General features: G+C 36.0%; 1 protein-coding gene across 3 annotated transcripts in view; it reads right to left on the bottom strand.

The window, feature by feature from the left end:
* The window catches only part of RIT2 (Ras like without CAAX 2), a 303,120-nt gene that overhangs the window by 223,088 nt on the left and 62,640 nt on the right, over positions 1 to 17,392 (bottom strand). For 2 of the 3 annotated variants that reach the window (XM_019739662.2, XM_074340046.1), the window contains exon 2: positions 7,569 to 7,625. The exons of the other annotated variant lie outside the window; for it this stretch is intronic. In XM_019739662.2, coding sequence (XP_019595221.1) covers positions 7,569 to 7,625 — 57 coding nt within the window. The remainder of the gene's footprint in view (positions 1 to 7,568; positions 7,626 to 17,392) is intronic. 3 annotated transcript variants of the gene reach the window in all.

Here is a 17,392-nt window from a genome sequence, read left to right as displayed (position 1 = left end):
GGTAACCATTTCAGGTGAAGAAATAGCCATTAACATACGTAGGGAATTTCCAGTAAAGACCACTGGCCCACCTTTGATAAATTATTAGTTTAATTGCTCCTTAGGACTCTAAAATTAACTGTACCAAAATCTAAAAATGATTCATGTTTTCCTAGAAATATATTTGTTCATCCATTTTTTTTATTCAACAAATATTTATTGAGAGCTACTATAGGCCTGGAATTCTGGTAAGTTCTGGGGAAACACTAGTGAATAATATATTGTGGGTTCTTACACTCATGACACTTGAATTAAACAGATAATTAACAAAACAATATTTAATTACATAAGGATAAATGATATTAAATAAATATTCAAGGTTCTGACAGAATGCATGAAAGAAGGACTTATTTTATTTTGAATAGTCAAAGGGGGCTTTCTTGAGGGAGCAATATTTAAGCTGAAACTTTACCAAAGGATGAGTTAATCAGGCAAAGATAGAAGGTGCAGAAGTAAAGAGCATTCATGGTTAAAACATGTGCTTCAATGTTTTCAGGCAGAAGGGGGCTTGGCTAGTTTGTGAATCTAAAAGAAGGTGGATATAGTTGAAGCCCAAAAAGAAGATGGAGGGTAGCAAGAGTGTAAGCAACAGTAGCAAGACCATGTGAGTCTTCAGTCTATTCTGAGAATTTTATCCTTCGTCCTAAACATAATTGACAAGATTGGGAACTGTTCAGCAGTCCAAATTTGTGTTTATAAAGCTATTGTTGGATTCCATGTAAAAACGAGTTGGAAGAGCTAGTCCAAACTGGAAATGTGAGTGGCTTAGAACCAGAAGGCAGCAGACTATGGAGAGATGGGCAGAGGTTCAAGATATTTTCAGTAGGTAGAAACAACAGAGTTTGGCAAATGACTTGATGTAGGAGAGAAACAGGTATCAAGGATTTCTCTTGGGTGTCTGGCATGAGATCCTGCTAGATGAGGGCTTTACCATGAAGGTAAAATGAGGGCTTTACCATGAAGGAAAAATCCTGAAGGAAATGCTAGGGATAATCAGTTCTTAAAGTTGGAGCATGCTTACTTTTGTCTGTCTTGGAGCTATCTAAATGTGAAACTTAAGTAGGCCGTCAGTAATACTTATTTTTATAGTAGAGAAGCATGCAGGACTATTCATATCTAAACCCTTAGCCAGCTCTACATGATTTTCAAAGGTCTCGTCCCTAACAAATCTTTACCTCTTTCTTGCCACCCTGTGCATTATGTCATTTATTTTATCCTTAGGACTTTGGTTTTGCCAAATGCCCCATCTCAGTCACATGTTGTGTTGTCTTGCTTGGGTGCCTATATTTTTTGTTCTTTTGTAAATATCTGCTTTTTCTTTCTCTTCACTTCTCTATCTCCTATGCGTTTTTCAAAACTCAGTGCAGGGAGCACAGCTCTACATGTATTTCATGCCCCTTCAGGTCAAGGGCATTATACCTACATTTTCTTTAGCACCTTGTGCTGTTTTATTGTTTGCTGATTTAATTTTCCCACCCAACTGGAAGGCGTTGAATGCACAGATTATGTTTTTATGTCCATATATCCCATGGTTAGTATGATACCTAGCACATAATAGGCATATATATATATATATATATATATATCAGTGAGAGATAATCACCAATTATATATATGACTTAATCAAATTATAATGCTCTGTAACTGAGAAGGAAAACAAATTCTATATGGTTCAGAATTTTCTACCCAGTATCAAATGTCTTATTCAGAGCAAGGTATTTTTTTTCCATCTGTATTAATTTTTCAAGTGCATTGACCTGGTTTTCTATGCTTACATGTTTGCATTTATTTGATTATCAGTGAGCATAAACAGAAACAATTCTTAACATATGAAGGTATAAATGAGCAATAATTTGGACTAAACATACAGTCCACAAATGAAAACCTGATATTTATATTGTTTGTTTCGGGGAAAGTGGCACCAGATTCTAATGCAGAAAAAATATCAACAACTTGATATCTAATTCATATAAAATTAGAGTTATATACAATAAGATTTTTAACTTCAAGCAAGTTACAGTAAAATGTAAAGGGCATAGCAAAACAAACTGTCCTAGGTCACTTTCTCAAAAATCTTGAATAAGTCCAGACTTCTCTGAAAAGTTTTCTCAAATGATCTTGAATTCTAGAAAGAATGGCAGGAGTTTCTTGATTTAGGAAGCTGTAATCCTAAATCACAGTCAATACAACTTCAGAGAGGATGACGGAACCGCCCCTGCATTTTTTCAAAACTTCTTAGCATTTTGCTTCTTTCTTACAGTAATAACTGACTTCAAAGATATTATAAATATTTGCGTATTTTTCTTAATTCTGCCTCCTGAATTGAAAAATCCCTTGAAGGCTTGAACTGTGCTATTTTAATCTTTTATTTTTAGAGGATAAACAGATTCCTTTGCACATATTAGGTATTTAAATACTTTTTGCCAATTGGATTGCATACAATGCTTACCTCTAATAATTTATTGTTAATTAAAAATGGTATGTATGTCTACTACTATGAAAGTTTGGATGTCAGGCCTTTGGTCAAATGTTTTTTTCTTATTATTCCCATAATTCTTTTACTATAGAATAATCAAACGTACTTCACATAATGTCTAATGCTTAGAGATACTCCATTTTAAAGATTAAATTAAAACTTGAATTAATTAATATTTGGAACCTAAGGAAGTTCATTTTTGAGTGAAGTTTTCTCACATGGAAGAATAGAATAAAAACTTTTCAATATCCCTTTCATAGATATGTTGTGTGGATTTTCAAAAACTGCACCCATTGGTTACTGACTTTGAAATTGTTGCAGTACAGGAAAGCAACATTGGGAAGAACATTGGTAGCAGATGACATCTCTAACATTTCTAGAGGGAACCTAGATTTATCCTCTTCTGTAATTCATAGTGGGTTATACAAAGTTACCAACATTCTAGAATCAAGGTACAAATCTTTCAAAGATTTCAGAGAAAAATTATTTAAAAACCTCAGTCAGTATGCTGACAGATTTGAAGAGGGATTGAAAAATATTAATTTCCTATATAATGGTGAAATAAATATACTTGATAGGTGCATTCTTTTCTATTTTGTATGATTTTCAAAGTGTACTAATATGAATTTCCTCTTGAAGGGTCATTAAGTCAGCCAGACTGAGTTATAGTTATGTTACTTGAGCATGTGAAAAGTAAATTATTTGGGACTTTCACCTTTCTGGAGCAGATATGTATGGAAAATCATTAACCAACGTTCCCACTAGAGATGCCAAGAGATGAAATGATGGGAAAATCAAATTAAAAGTAATTAAGTGTTCTGTGTCTTCATTTTCAAACTTCTTTTAAAGCTACTTTGTTTATAACCACATAAATGTATGATTTCAGATCTCTGTTAGTACAGAATGTCCAGTTATCTTGATTTCAAATGATGGCTGTGCCATATGGATAGCTAAAGGAGTCATCATTACGTTTTCTCCTTTATTCCTTTTAAAGGAGCCATTTATTATTTATTCATACATATTGCCCTATGCAATGCGTTCGACATGAGAGTCTGGTAAGCTAAAGATAGGTTGGTTTTTTGTTTGTTTGTTTGTTTTTGTTTTTAATTGGGGAATATTGGGGAACAGGGTGTTTTTCCATGACCCATCAGCTCCAAGTCAAGTCGTTTTCAATCTAGTTGTGGAAGGTGCAGCTCACTGGCCCATGTGGGAATCAAACTGGCAACCTTGGCATTATGAGCACTGTGCTCTAACCAACTGAGCCAACCTGCCACCCCCAAAAGGTAGGTTTTAGAAACACCAATGCATATAAAGCTTAAACAATGATGGAAAACAATGAACAGAGTAATTTGTGATTTCATTAATGATATATTATACAGTCAAATTTTCCAATAAGATAAGATTCAGAGCGTTCGTCCAGAGATTTATCCTCTTCTGTAATTCATAGTGGGTTATACAAAGTTACCAACATTCCAGGATCAAGATATTTAGAAAATGGATTTAGAGAATTATCAAACATGGGTTGCAGCTAATCACTTCTAAAACTTTACAAAGTGATTATTTTCTGTTCAGAAACAAAACTCAACTCCTCAAGGAAGTACTTTATTATTAACAACATACAAATCACCTGCATTTAAAATCTTACTAATGCAGTTCTACTGGTGAAGAGGTCTTGCTGAATTATGGGACATTTAAAAAAGAATAAATTTGATTTTTCCAGCCAAGATGGTGGAGTAAGTAAATGCTGTTTCCCTCCTCTCACGACCACATCAAAAAGTACAATTAAACTACAGAACAACCATCATTGAGAATCTCCTAACTTCTAGCTGAAGTCCTACAACTAAGGACATACAGAAGAAGCCAACTCAAGACTAGCCGGAAGGGCAGAGATGCAAACAGTTTGGTCCTACACCTATGGGTGACCATCAAAAATCAGGAGGGATATCTTGACTGTGTATTCCCCACCAATGCAAGGAACTAGGGGTCTCAGCCCCACACCAGGCTCCCCATCCTAGGGTTCCAGTGCTGGGGAGAGAAGTTCACAAAACATCTAGATGTGAAAACCAGCAAGGATTGTAGGTGAGTGAGGTGGCTAGAGTCCCAAGTGATCCCCTTAAAGGGCCTATGCATGGACTTCCTCACTGATGGAGTCACTCGCTCTGGGCTCCAACATGGAGACAGCAGCTCGAAAGGTGTCAGGGACCTACAGGGAGGAACTGAGTTGTCTGGCTGCAGTTAAGGGCTGGAAGGGGAGCTTTCTCCTAGACAGAAGTGCTGGCAGAATCCATTGTTTCTTTGTTGAGCCCTTCCGAAACCCAGCAGACACCACTATATCTGAGTCTTCATCAATCTATCTGACTCTGTTTGTTTGTCCTGCCCTGGTGATTCCCTAAGACCTTACCCCAGTCAACTTGTAGGCCCACCCAAGCCACTTCCAGTGGTTTTTTCATACCAATGGTCTGTCTTGGCTCATGCTGCAGATGTTTCTAAAATCTCTCAAAGATTCACAAAACTCAAGCAAGCAGCATCTCACTTTAGTGTTTCTCATACCTCTTATTCAGCATCCTCTAGCCCAGCACTAGTGGCAGCTGGCCTCAATTCATGTCTTGGCCTATTGAGACATCTTCAAGCCCAGTGCCAGTGGCTGCCATCTGCAAATTGCTTTGTGGCTCATGCCAGGGCCCAGGGGCCCAGGGACTGGCATACCCAGTTACCAGCTTCAGACTGAGCTGGAGCATCATCCTGCCACTTCCAAGGATGACAAACCCAAAGGGCAGACTGGGCAGGGACCAGAGCCCTGCTAAAGTGAATCCTACTTTGTAGGCTCATCCCCTGGACAACAGCTCCTCCACTGTAGTCATGGCCAGTCCTCACAACCAATCTGCCCAAGGACCAATCCCTCCAACTGATGTGCCAACAGCAACCAAGGCTCAACTACAGTAAGAGATCACATACAAACCACACAAGGGACACATTGGGGTACTGGGCTCAGAGGACCAGGGAGACTACATCACTGAGCCCCATAGCATACCTGCCACATAAGCTCATTCTACTGTAAGTCTATAACAACAGACAAAGAACGACCCAGTAATCCAATTTATGGATATTTATCCAAAGAAACCCAAAACACTACTTCAAGGGGATGTGTGCATCCATATGTTCACTGCAGCATTGTCTAAAATGACCAAGATGTGGAGGCAGCTTTTGTGTTCGTAGATGGATGAATGGATAAAGTGTAGGTGGTTCATATATACAATAGAATATTACTCAGCTATGGAAGGGAATGGGTTCTTGCCATCTGTAGCAGCAAGGATGGACCTGGAGGGTATTAAGCTGAGTAGAGTATGTTAGACACAGAAAGACAGATGCAATGATATTTTGCTTATATGTGGAATCTAAAGAACAAAATAAACAAACAAACTCATAGATACAGAAAACATTTTGATGGTTGCCAGATGGGAGGGTATTGGGAGGTGGGTATAAATGGGGAAGGGATTAAGAAGTGTCAACTAGTTGATTCAACATACCCATGGGAATGTAAAGTAAAGCATAGGGAATATAGTCAATAATATGGTAATAAATATGTATATTGCCAGGTGGGTACTAAGCTAGTCAGGGGGAATCTCTTCTTAAATTTTATAAACGTTTAACCATTATGCTGTACATCTGAAATTAATATAAAGTAATATTGAATGCCAACTGTAATTGAGTAATTTTAAAAGGAGGAAGCTGAAGGGAATAAAAGGTTCAAATTTCCAGGTATAAAGCAAATAAGTCATGGAGATGTAATACACAGCATAGGGAATATAGTTAATAATATTCTGATAGCATGGTATGGTGTCAAATGTTTGCTGGACTTACCATGGTGATCACTTCTTTAGGTATATAAATGTTGAATAACCATGATGTACACCAGAAACTAATATAATATTCTATGTTAGCTATATTTTAATAAAAACCTTTTAAAAAATGAGTAAATTTTATGGTTTTCAGCAGTAGTATTCAAACAAATGTCCTGGAAGATTTGCAGGAAAGAATAAAAGATAATTATGTATAGTATAACATTTTATATACACATTAGGACCTTGAATTACAATATTTAGATGAAACCACACTCACTGGGGGTAAGAATAGGAGATATTCAAACTTGAGTGAATAAAAAGGGTAAGAGATGAGGTTTAGTCAAAGGAACTCACAGTTGTGCTCGTTTCGGCAGCACATACACTAAAATAGGAACTCACAGTTTAGGCAAGCTTGTAGGCATGAAGGGACCAGAAGCTACATGTTTTTTGCTACCATGAAATAATGCTTAATGTGTATTTAATGCCAATGTGTTTCTGGATGAACACTACTATGACAGACTGTGCTTGGAAATTTTCAACTGATTCTTTAAAGTGGTTCTTTAATTGAGTAAAGCAGTTTTAAAGAAATCTTTTCTGCTTTGATTGAGGAAGAAAACATGTTCCCAATTGCAATGTTCCTGCACTTGATGTGATAGAAAGAAAATTGGATAGGAAGAATGAAACATCTTTGGATTTTTTACTCTAACAACATTTTGACTCTTTGAGTCTCAGTTTCCTCATCTGCCAAATGAAAATGGTGAACAAAATTATATCTATACCTACACTCCTTTCCAAACGCACCATTAATATGGTTACCTAATTCTGTAATACAAAATACAAACACTGATAAAGTGAGCAAATGACCAAATAAATACTACAATCACATTAGTTATATTATCCAGAGCAGTTTTTCAAAAGCAGTAGATCTCCATTAATGGATCCTGGAATCAACTTAATGTATTCCAATTATCATTTATCAGGAAGAAATAAAATAGAATTAAAATATGAGAGTGCATGGCAATAAGTAAGGACAAATATTGTTTCTTGAAGCTTTTATTGTGGTAGCTTACATATTATATATTTATGTGTGTGTTTACTGAGTCATAGTGTAAAATAGATTTCTTATTCTCCAAAAACATCAGCAATATTTGTAAGCCATTTATTTAGAGTGTCTTCATTTGGGCTAAGGGAGAAAAGAGGTTTTTACTCACCAATAGTGGGGTCATGATAATCAGGGAACTGATGACTAATAAACTGCATTGTCATTGCTGAAAAAAAAAATAAATTCACTTTAATAAAAAAAAAAAATCACTGATTCATCAATAAGTTATTCACCAATGACTCATCAGTGTTCTAATAGGTTCTAGTGAGTGACTTATTTATGTGAGTGACTAATTTAATTATACAATATGGACCACAAAATGATGACAATAAGAGAAAGTTCTAAAGGGCAAAATATATCTAGAGTGAAAAATAATGCCAGATACTTTTTTGGAATAAATATATCTACATTTTAAGTATATTTCAATAAAAATTGCGTTGGAGTGAAAATGAGAAGGCTGTTGACATAATGAGAGTGTAAACTACTTGTAGGATCCTTCTTGTCTTCCTCTGGTTAAAAGGTTGGTATTGGTTGGGAAGATCTTTTTACTAAAAGTCCTGTACATTCTCTGGGACTTAACTTCTTCATTTCTAAAATAAAAAGATAATTTCTGAGGCCTCTATTAATTAGAAATGTACATGCTTATATGAGTTCTTATCCTTAGTTAGCGTTTCACATTTAAAGTTATTGAAGTCAATTTTATTTTGCCTAATATATGTTTTTAAGAAACTTTTATTAAGTTCCATTACTCTTTTTTGGTATCTCCTCTAAATTCTCCACATTCTTCTAAATTTATACTTTTGTAACACATTTGTAATGTTTCTTTTGTAAAGTTTTCTCATGTAAATTTCCATTATTAGGAGACAAGGGAATTTTGAAGTACAGGAACAAACTCAAAAAAGAAAAAATTAGTATACAACAGCTCTCTCTCTCTCTCTCTCTCTCTCTCTCTCTCTCTCTCTCTCTCTCTCGTTTGATACAAGCACTCTCTCCTTGACCAAACTTGAGTTAGGCTCCACTGAGTCATCTCCTCAACTAGACCTTGACCTTGACACTTGTCCTTGACACTATGCCTGTATACCCCATTTGTAGCAAGAATCTTGATTATCTTGATCCCTCTCAATATCAGATCAAGTTCCTCATTCCCCACTTTTTAATTTTTATTAGTTTCAAGTGTGTAAACAATGTAATAGCTAGACATTTACACCCCTCACAAAGTAGTAACCCCCCTCCCCTAATCTACTACCCCTTTGACGTGTTATATAACTGTTACAATTCCACTGACTCTATTCCCTATGCTGTACTCCATACCCAATGACCATATATATATATAAAATTACAGTTGACATACAATGTTATTCAACTTCAGCTTCAGGTGTACAATGCAATGATCAGGCATCTACACTGTCCATGAAGTGGTCTCCCTAATAAAACAAGTGTCCATCTGAAACCCTACAAAATCTTTACAACATTATTGATTATATTCCCCAAACTGCCTTTCATATCTCTGTGGCAATATTGTGGCTACTAATTTGTGGCTTTCTATTCCCTTTACCTTCTCCCCCATCCCCACCCTCCTCCCCACTCATTTTTAAAACTTTAAATTTATTGGGGTAACTGTAGACATCTGATCACTATGGCCTATCCTCAGCAAGAATCATTTTAAGTTTGTTTAGCAAGACTCTTCCCTACTCTTGATGTTTCCTCTTAATAATTTCCCATCCACCAATGCTTACCCCCACTTCTTGACTATAAAGTCCCACTTTTCTTTGTTGTGTTTGGAACTAAGTCCAATTGTACAATGAGCTCTCTTTTCCCCCAATGCAACAGTTTCTAAAAAAATCTGTTTTTAACACTTTACTGTTTGACTTTTGTTCCCTCTAACAGTGTGCACATGCTTCAATAAGTGTTCAAAGCAGGAAAGACAGCTAAATTCAACAAAGCTGTACAAGGCACTAGTCTAACCCTGCTGAAAAATGCAAAGCTACGGAATCCGACTCAGTGAAACAGAATTTCTGTTTACACTTTACTACTTTTCACCTCCTGTCTTTGCATTGACAAAGGAAGGATCCATATGAAATTATTACTCAATTTGATAGTTTAGGGCTGGTTTCAGATATGCAAATCAAGATGCCTTACAGATATCCTTAGGAGTTATAATATATCTGGTAGCCAAACTGAAAGCAACATGTTTATTACGTGGATATCAAGGATAATTTAGAAAAGGTGTCTCTGGAGTTTTAAAATAGCAGTCTCCCTTATCTCTTTGTGCCTGGCTGGTTTATTGTCATAGAGGTCAGACACCCAGCCTCATAATGAACAAATGGGCTTGCCTAGTCAATCAACTAAATTTCAAAGATAGCTCAGACTTAGTCAATTTGAAAATAAAATGAGGATATTCCCACTTTGCCCTGCTCAAAGCAAAGAGACATGCAACTATTTACTAGTTGATTGTTGCCTTACAGCTGCCAAACTGTTTGTTCCCCCCGCACTCTTCCCAGGATTTCACAAGAGAGTGCCTCAGCAAACTGTGGCCCAATGGAGACATATTGGAAAAGATCCTTTAAGGGGAAGTCTCAGCAAACTAAGACCCAATGGAATTATATTGGTCCCTCCCCTTCAATGGATTCCTTGGAGATGTGCCTGTGTGAAGGCAAAGTCCAGGCTGGAACACAATGGGAACTTTCGGAAAGACGGCCAGCAGGCTACTAACACACAGATCTTGAGATTAACAATCATTACCTCTTTAGAAGTTTACCAATAAAAACTACACGTTGGCCCGATTCGGGGTTCAGTCCCTGAGACTGTTCCCCTTGGCCTGTGCTTACACTCTATTTCTGGCTACTGTCTTTTCTTAATCCCGCACCGCCCTTCTCCCTCCCCACAACCCTCATCATGCTGAACGCAACAATTGATGGTGATTAAGAGCCTCAACATCCATTTTATGATGGTCAATTATTTAGGCTAAAATCTTAAAGACATCTTTGGACACATCCCCTCTCATATCCTCCATCCAGCAACGATGAATTTTTATTTTTGCCTCCTAAATATCTTTCAAATATGTCTCAATTCTTTCTGGTTTATTCTAGTTCGGAGTCTTATATTTCTCTTGAAAATCTCTATTGCAATAGACTCAAAACTGATTTCACTGTAGCTATCCCTTCCATTAGCACTTTCAGAATAGTACCAGAATCATCATTTAAAAAAAAATATCATTCATATGTCAGTCACTATTAGGATAAAGGCCATAGTTATCAACATGTCATGTTAGCAAATATGGACTTTCATATGCTCATCATAGCTTTTCAGTCTTGACATATACCACTACCCAAAGAGCTACTCTGTGTTCTCAGCCTTCCTGAAGTACTTTCCATCCATGAACATGCCTTTGTGCTGGAGAATGGCCTTCACCTTCTCCTTCATTTTGATATCATACTAATGAAGACTCTCCTTGACTGAACTTTAGTCGGGCTCCTCTGACCCTTCTATAAAACTAGATCTCAACTTTTAGCTTCTGTATTCATCTCTGCTTTGCTCAGGTTTCACAAGAATCCTGCTAAGTCAGTTTAGAGTGAGTTCCCCACAATAGATATCTGATCACCCATGAAATATGATCAGATTCGTCATTCTTCACCATCCCGAAGGTGACCTCTAATTACCCTGGCCAACCTTCAGGAAATTCCCTATTAAGTCTATTTAACCAGAATCCTCTCTACTACTGTTGTTCCTCTTAGTAACTTCCCATCCCCTGACTACTACCCTGCTCCTTAGCTATAACCTCGCACTTGTTCCTGTGGGATTTGGAACTGAGACCAGTTCTAAATTAAGTTCTCTTTCCCGTATTGCAATAGTGCGTAAATAAAATCTATGTTCACTGCTTTAATTACTGTCCAGACCTGGTTTTCTTTAAAAATGCTAATAATTATCAATACATCTACACTTATGTCACATCATTCAACCAAAACTTTTAAACTCTTCATCTATCAAGTACCAGTACATCATAGTCATGGAAGCTACCAGGAAGTATCAGACAACATTGTGTATAGTTATGGGCTAAGTTAATTACTATAAACGTACGAAAATGTTTTGAAGGCTGAAGAAGTTTGTAACAAATTTTAGAAAAAATTAAGTGTTTTAAGAACTGATAGATATATTTGATATTAGACTTCAGAATCACAGAACCAGTATTAGAAATAAATGAACCAGTCAACAATTGACCTGTTAAACTTATTTATAAGAACAGCGGCATATATTTAAATGATGAAGTCTGTGTTTTAATGGAGACCTGCTGCTTATAATTGAAAAAGCCCTTCAATTCTCAAATTTGATTTAAACTGAGAGACAGCTGAGCTTTGTTACAGAACTTCAAAAGATTATTTTGTAAAAGTTTTTTTGTGTGTGTTTTGTGTGTGTGTGTGTGTGTGTGTGTGTGTGTGTGTGTGTGTTTTACATCGTGGATGCCTGATAGGACATCTAAGGGCCATTTCTCTTTGCGAAGATGTTGTGTAAAACAAACAATTTTTGAAAAATCTCTCCTAAATACTCATCAAGTTCAATGTTGGAGATAAGCAATCTATTAAATGTCTATCAATAGAACTGGGGACTAAGTCTCATTCATTTTACAACATACAGGTTTATGTCATCAAAATTTTGAGATCCTTTTCCCTTGCCAAAGAGCTATTCTGTAAGAAAATCAATTACATTTCCTCCTCTCTTTGCAGATATATCAACTGTATTGACTTTGTAATATCAATACATTGGTTTTTAAGAATCTAATAAAAATGAAGATCTATGTCTTGTTCCCAAAAGGTACATTCACATACACAGATGCACACAATATTCAGAGGTAAGTAGGGATCAATATGTCCCATGTAAAAGCACTTGACTTAGCAAATATTCACATATGTCAGAAATGAGCCTTTTGTTTAGAAAGAGGACCTACATGAACAATGTGATACAAGAGCATCTGAGAACCCCAACATTAAATCTGCCTCTCAGAAATTCCTAATAGTCAGTTTAGATATTCATTTCTTTATATATATATATGGTCACCCCAATAAAGTTTAACTAATGTTTTAAGAACTGATAGATATATTTGATATTAACCATTGTCACCCCAATAAAGTTTAACTAAAACTTTATTGGGGTGACAATGGTTAGTAAAGTTACATAGGTTTCAAGTGTACAATTCTGTAACACATCATCTATATATATCACATTGTATATGTTTTTAAATAGAAAAAAATTCCTTTGATGATTAACATACAAAGTTCCTAACATTTGAAAGTGAACCACCTCAATGGATCAAGTCGACAAAACTCACCTAGCAAGCATGACCAATCTATACTCAGTGTATTCAAGAAAGACATCGGAAAGCAGTGTGAGGTAGTAGAAAAAATTTTTGCAAAAATTATTCTAGAACTTATGCTGGCTGTGGGTTTGCTGTTTTGTAAAAGATAATGGGAATCATCTTAGAAAATTTCGAACAGGAGCAATCTTACATTGAAGCCAGAATAACTTTTCTATCCATTTTAGAAAATCTGCTAAACCATCAGATTCACAACATACTTCAGGGTTTAACAGAAGTTGTAGTCTTTCAATAATGGAAGAATCTTTTTGTATGTTTGTATTTGAAATACTTAAGAAATGTTCTACAAAGTACTGAACCTCTGAATGCTACCTCTGGATTTATTGTATTCACTGACTCACACATAGTCAAAATCATTGCCAATGTACATTTAGCAGTTCTTGTCTCTGAGACTGTAAAATTGAACTTAGCAGGAGTCCATGGATATTAGTCAGAAATATGAATGTTGAGGAACGAATAGGATGATACGTAAGCACAAAAATTGGTTGTATCTCATGAAGTATCTTAGAGTCTTTAGTTAAAACAGAATTGTGTGTATGAATCTGGCAAATACTGTGTTTTGACCCCTGAATCTCTTTATCAAAGTGGACCACTAACTAGGGTTGTTATCATTTGTTTTATGAAGGCTGTTGATTTTCATGTTAATCTTAAACTCTTCTACCTTGATAAAGTATTTTATTATTTGAGTTATTTTATTATGGTACCTAGGAATTTCTATCATATCATGCACAAATAGAAATAGTTTCCAATTTTTATTTTCATAATTTATCTTGTATATATTCCAATAATTAACCAATATTAATTGGTTCATTATTTCAATAAAATAATAAATAGTGCAAGTAATGATCACCTTGGAGTGTTTTCTTGACATTAGTGGGGGTAACTTCTATATTTCACGGTAAGATATTGGCATTAGTATTATGATATCTTTACATATTTCTTCATATTGTGGAAGTAGTCACACATTTCTGCTGTTTGAAACCTTCATAAGGAACTAGGAGTTGTGTTTTTCAAAGGCTTTCTCACTATAATGGAGATAATCATGTGATTTTTCTCCTGAGAACCATTAATATGTTGACATATTAATAGACATTCTCATACTGAACCAACCTCACATTCCAGGATTGAAATCTATTTGGTGATAATATCTGATTTTTTAATGAGGTATTAGAATCTACTAATGATTTATTTAGGATTTTCAAATTATTATCCATAAGAAATATGTGTCTGCATTTTTTTGGGGGGTGGTTATGTTTATCAGGATTAGGTATCAATTCTGTGCTTCTATTATAAAATAATTTAGACTATTTTCATTTATTTTCTATGCTCTGAAATTATATAGCATTGGAAGTATTTTGTCTTTAAAGGTTTGGTAAACTGCCTGTGAAACCACCTGGATCTGCTGCCTTTTTAATAGAGGTATATTCTCAAAACTTTTCTCTATTCTGTGTATATTTATCTGTTTAATTTTTCTAACTTGACTGAGTACAATTTTAGGAAATGGTAGTATACAAATAATTCATCCATCTTGGTTTTCTATTTTATTTTCAAAGCGGTATGCAAGCTTATCTAATGATGTTTTAAATTTCCATTGTATCCAGTTATTTCCTCCTTGTATTTTTTTAAAATATATATACATTTTTTATTTTTCAGTTACAGTTGACACACAATATTGTATTAGTTTCAGGTGTGCAACATAGTGATAAGACATCTATGTAACTTACAAAGTTGTCACCCCAATAAACCTAGTACCCATTTGAAACCATACATAGTTGTTACAATATTGTTGACTATAACCCTTACACTATACTTTACATCCCCATGACTATTCTTGTAACTACCAATTTGTACTTCTTAATCCCTTCAACTTTTTCACCCATTCCCCAAATGCCCTCTCATTTGGCAGGCATCAAAATATTCTCTGTATTTATGAGTCTGTTATTGTTCATTGAGATCACTGAGCATCTTACAACCAGTGTTTTCAACTGTATGTCTGGTAGATAGCTTGTCTCCATTTTGTTTAGCTCTTTTTTCTTTATCTTTGTTTTGGTCTTTTACTTGGGATATGTTTCTTTGTTTCCCCATTTTGGCTAGGCTGTGTTTGTTTTTTGAGCCTGGTGCTCCATATGTGTCCCTTGTGTGGGTTGTGTTTGCCGTCCTATTGTTGTTCAACTGTGGTTGCTGTTAGCACATCAATGGGAGGGTTTTACCCTCAAGCTGATTTGTTGTGAGGACTGGACATGACCACAGTGGAGGAGATGTTGTGCAGGGGCTGACCCTACAGAGCAGGATTTGCTTTAGCAGGATGCTGGTGCCTGCCCATTCTGCCCACTGGTTGTGTAGTCTGTGGAGGTGGCCTGGTAATGTTCCAGTATGGTCCAAAGCCTGCCACCCAGTGGTAGGGCCTTCTGGGAGGGGCCTCACTGCAGGCCAAGTTTAGCCTCTGTCCAAAACCACCTGGCTTGAACCACAAAGCAATCTTCATATGGCTGCCACCTGTGCTGTGCTTGGAGGTGCCTGGGAGAGGCCAAACTGTGAATCGAGGCCTGCTGTTGCTAGTTCCGGGCTTGGGGCTGCTTAGCACGATGTACACAACATGCTGAGGCCAGATGCTGCCTGTTTGGGGTGTGGGAAACTTTGAGAGATTTTTAGGAAAGCCCATAGCATGAGCCAAGTCAGGCCATTTGTATGGAAAAGCCACTAGAAGCAGTTTGGGCATGCCTGAAAGTTTGGTGGGGCCTGGTCTCAGGGGATCACCAGGATAGGGAGAAAGATGTTAGCCAGGTTTATTAAGAGTCAAGTATAGAGGCCTCCTGTGTCTGCACTGTTGGAGGCGGGAGGATCAACAAAGGAACAATGGATTCTACCAGCACTTTTATTTGGGAGAAAGCTGTCCCTCCAGCTGTCACCTTGAAGCCAGACAGTTCAGTCCTTCCCTGTATATCTCTGGTGCCCTTCAAGCTGATGCCCCAGTTCTAGAACGCAGAGAGCGTGGTTCATCAGCAAGTAAGTTCATGCGCGGGCCCTTTAAGAGGAATGCCTGGGAAACAGTCGTATCCTTGTCTCACTCAGCCATAATCTCCACTGGTTTTCATAGCCAGATGTCGTGGGGACTTTTCTTCCCAGCATTGGAACCCTGGGCTGGGAAGTCTGGTGTAGGGCTGAAGCCTCCCCGCTCCTCAGGGGGGACCTGCACAGCTAAACTATACCTCCTGATTTTTAACTGCCACATGCAGGTGTGGGACCAGCTTGTTCTGCATCTCCACCCTTCCTACCCATATGGAGGTGGCTTCTTCTGTATATCCTTAGTTATAGGACATCTGTTCAGCTAGACTTCAGGCTATTCTCAATGATGGTTGTTTTGTAGTTTAATTGTACTTTTGATGTTGATCATGACAGGAGGAAAGCATAGCCTTCACCTAATCTAACATCTTGGTTGGAATCTTCTTTATATTTTTTATTTGCTGTCTCCATTTTTTATTTGCTTAAGTTAGCTAGTCATTATTTTTTTGATATTTTTCAAAGGATTTTATTTTGACTTCATCATGATTACTGCTGTTATTATTGTTAATGACATCCATTTTTTTTTCCTTTACCTTGGTGCTTTTCCTTTATTATTTCTTTTGGTTTACTTTTGTGTCAACTCAGTTTATTGATTTTCATTCCTTTAATTTTTGTTGGCAATTATTTTTAAAGATTTGAATTGTCCTCTGATTCTCTTTTATATATTCTGATATTTTTCAGAAATTTATAATTTCTATTTGTATTTTTCCTTTCACTTCTAAGTTAGTAAATAGAAAGCCTTTTCAATTTCCATCTGGAAGAGACTTTTTCTTATTTTATTTTTGATTTCTGTTTTATTTGCTTGTGATCAGAGAACATTATTTCAAACATATACAGTTTATTTAACTTAAGGATATTTTTGGTGTCAACTTATAATGATTGTGTTTGGTAAAATAAAGTATATCGATAATAAGGTGGTATTTGATATATGCATCAATAAGATTTACTTTATTGATGATATTTTAACTTTTTTTATTATCCTTAATTTTTTTGTCCACTGCTCAGTCTTGTATTGAGAATGATATATAAACTCACCAATTATAGAAAATGGCTGTGTTATTTGGTGCATACGAAGGTCAAACCATTATGTTCATGTACTTTCCACTGTGTGCTTAAGTATTTTTAACAGTAATATTTTCATTCTGGTTTGTGGCTTTTATTATTAAAATTGTCATCTCATGTAATTCTTTTTCTTTTTTTTTTTTTTTTTTTGGTCTGATGTCAAGATTGTAACTGCTGCTTTATTTTTGTTTTCATATGCTTGGTGTATGTTTTCTTATGCTTTTACCTTTTTAAATAATTTTATTTTAAATAATTCTATTGTATATTGCATAGTGTTGTATTTTATTTAAGAGCCAATTTGAATTTTTTAATAGGCAAGTTAAGTTCACTCACAGTTACCTACTCTTATGTTTCTCCATGTCTTTTCATGGCTTGATAGCTGATTTCTTTTTTTAGCTTTGAACAATATTCCATTGCCTGGATGCATTAGTTTAATTAAC

Source organism: Rhinolophus sinicus, linkage group LG09, assembly GCF_036562045.2.
Source record: "Rhinolophus sinicus isolate RSC01 linkage group LG09, ASM3656204v1, whole genome shotgun sequence".
Lineage (NCBI taxonomy): Eukaryota > Metazoa > Chordata > Mammalia > Chiroptera > Rhinolophidae > Rhinolophus > Rhinolophus sinicus.
This window is presented reverse-complemented; position numbering and strand designations above follow the sequence as displayed.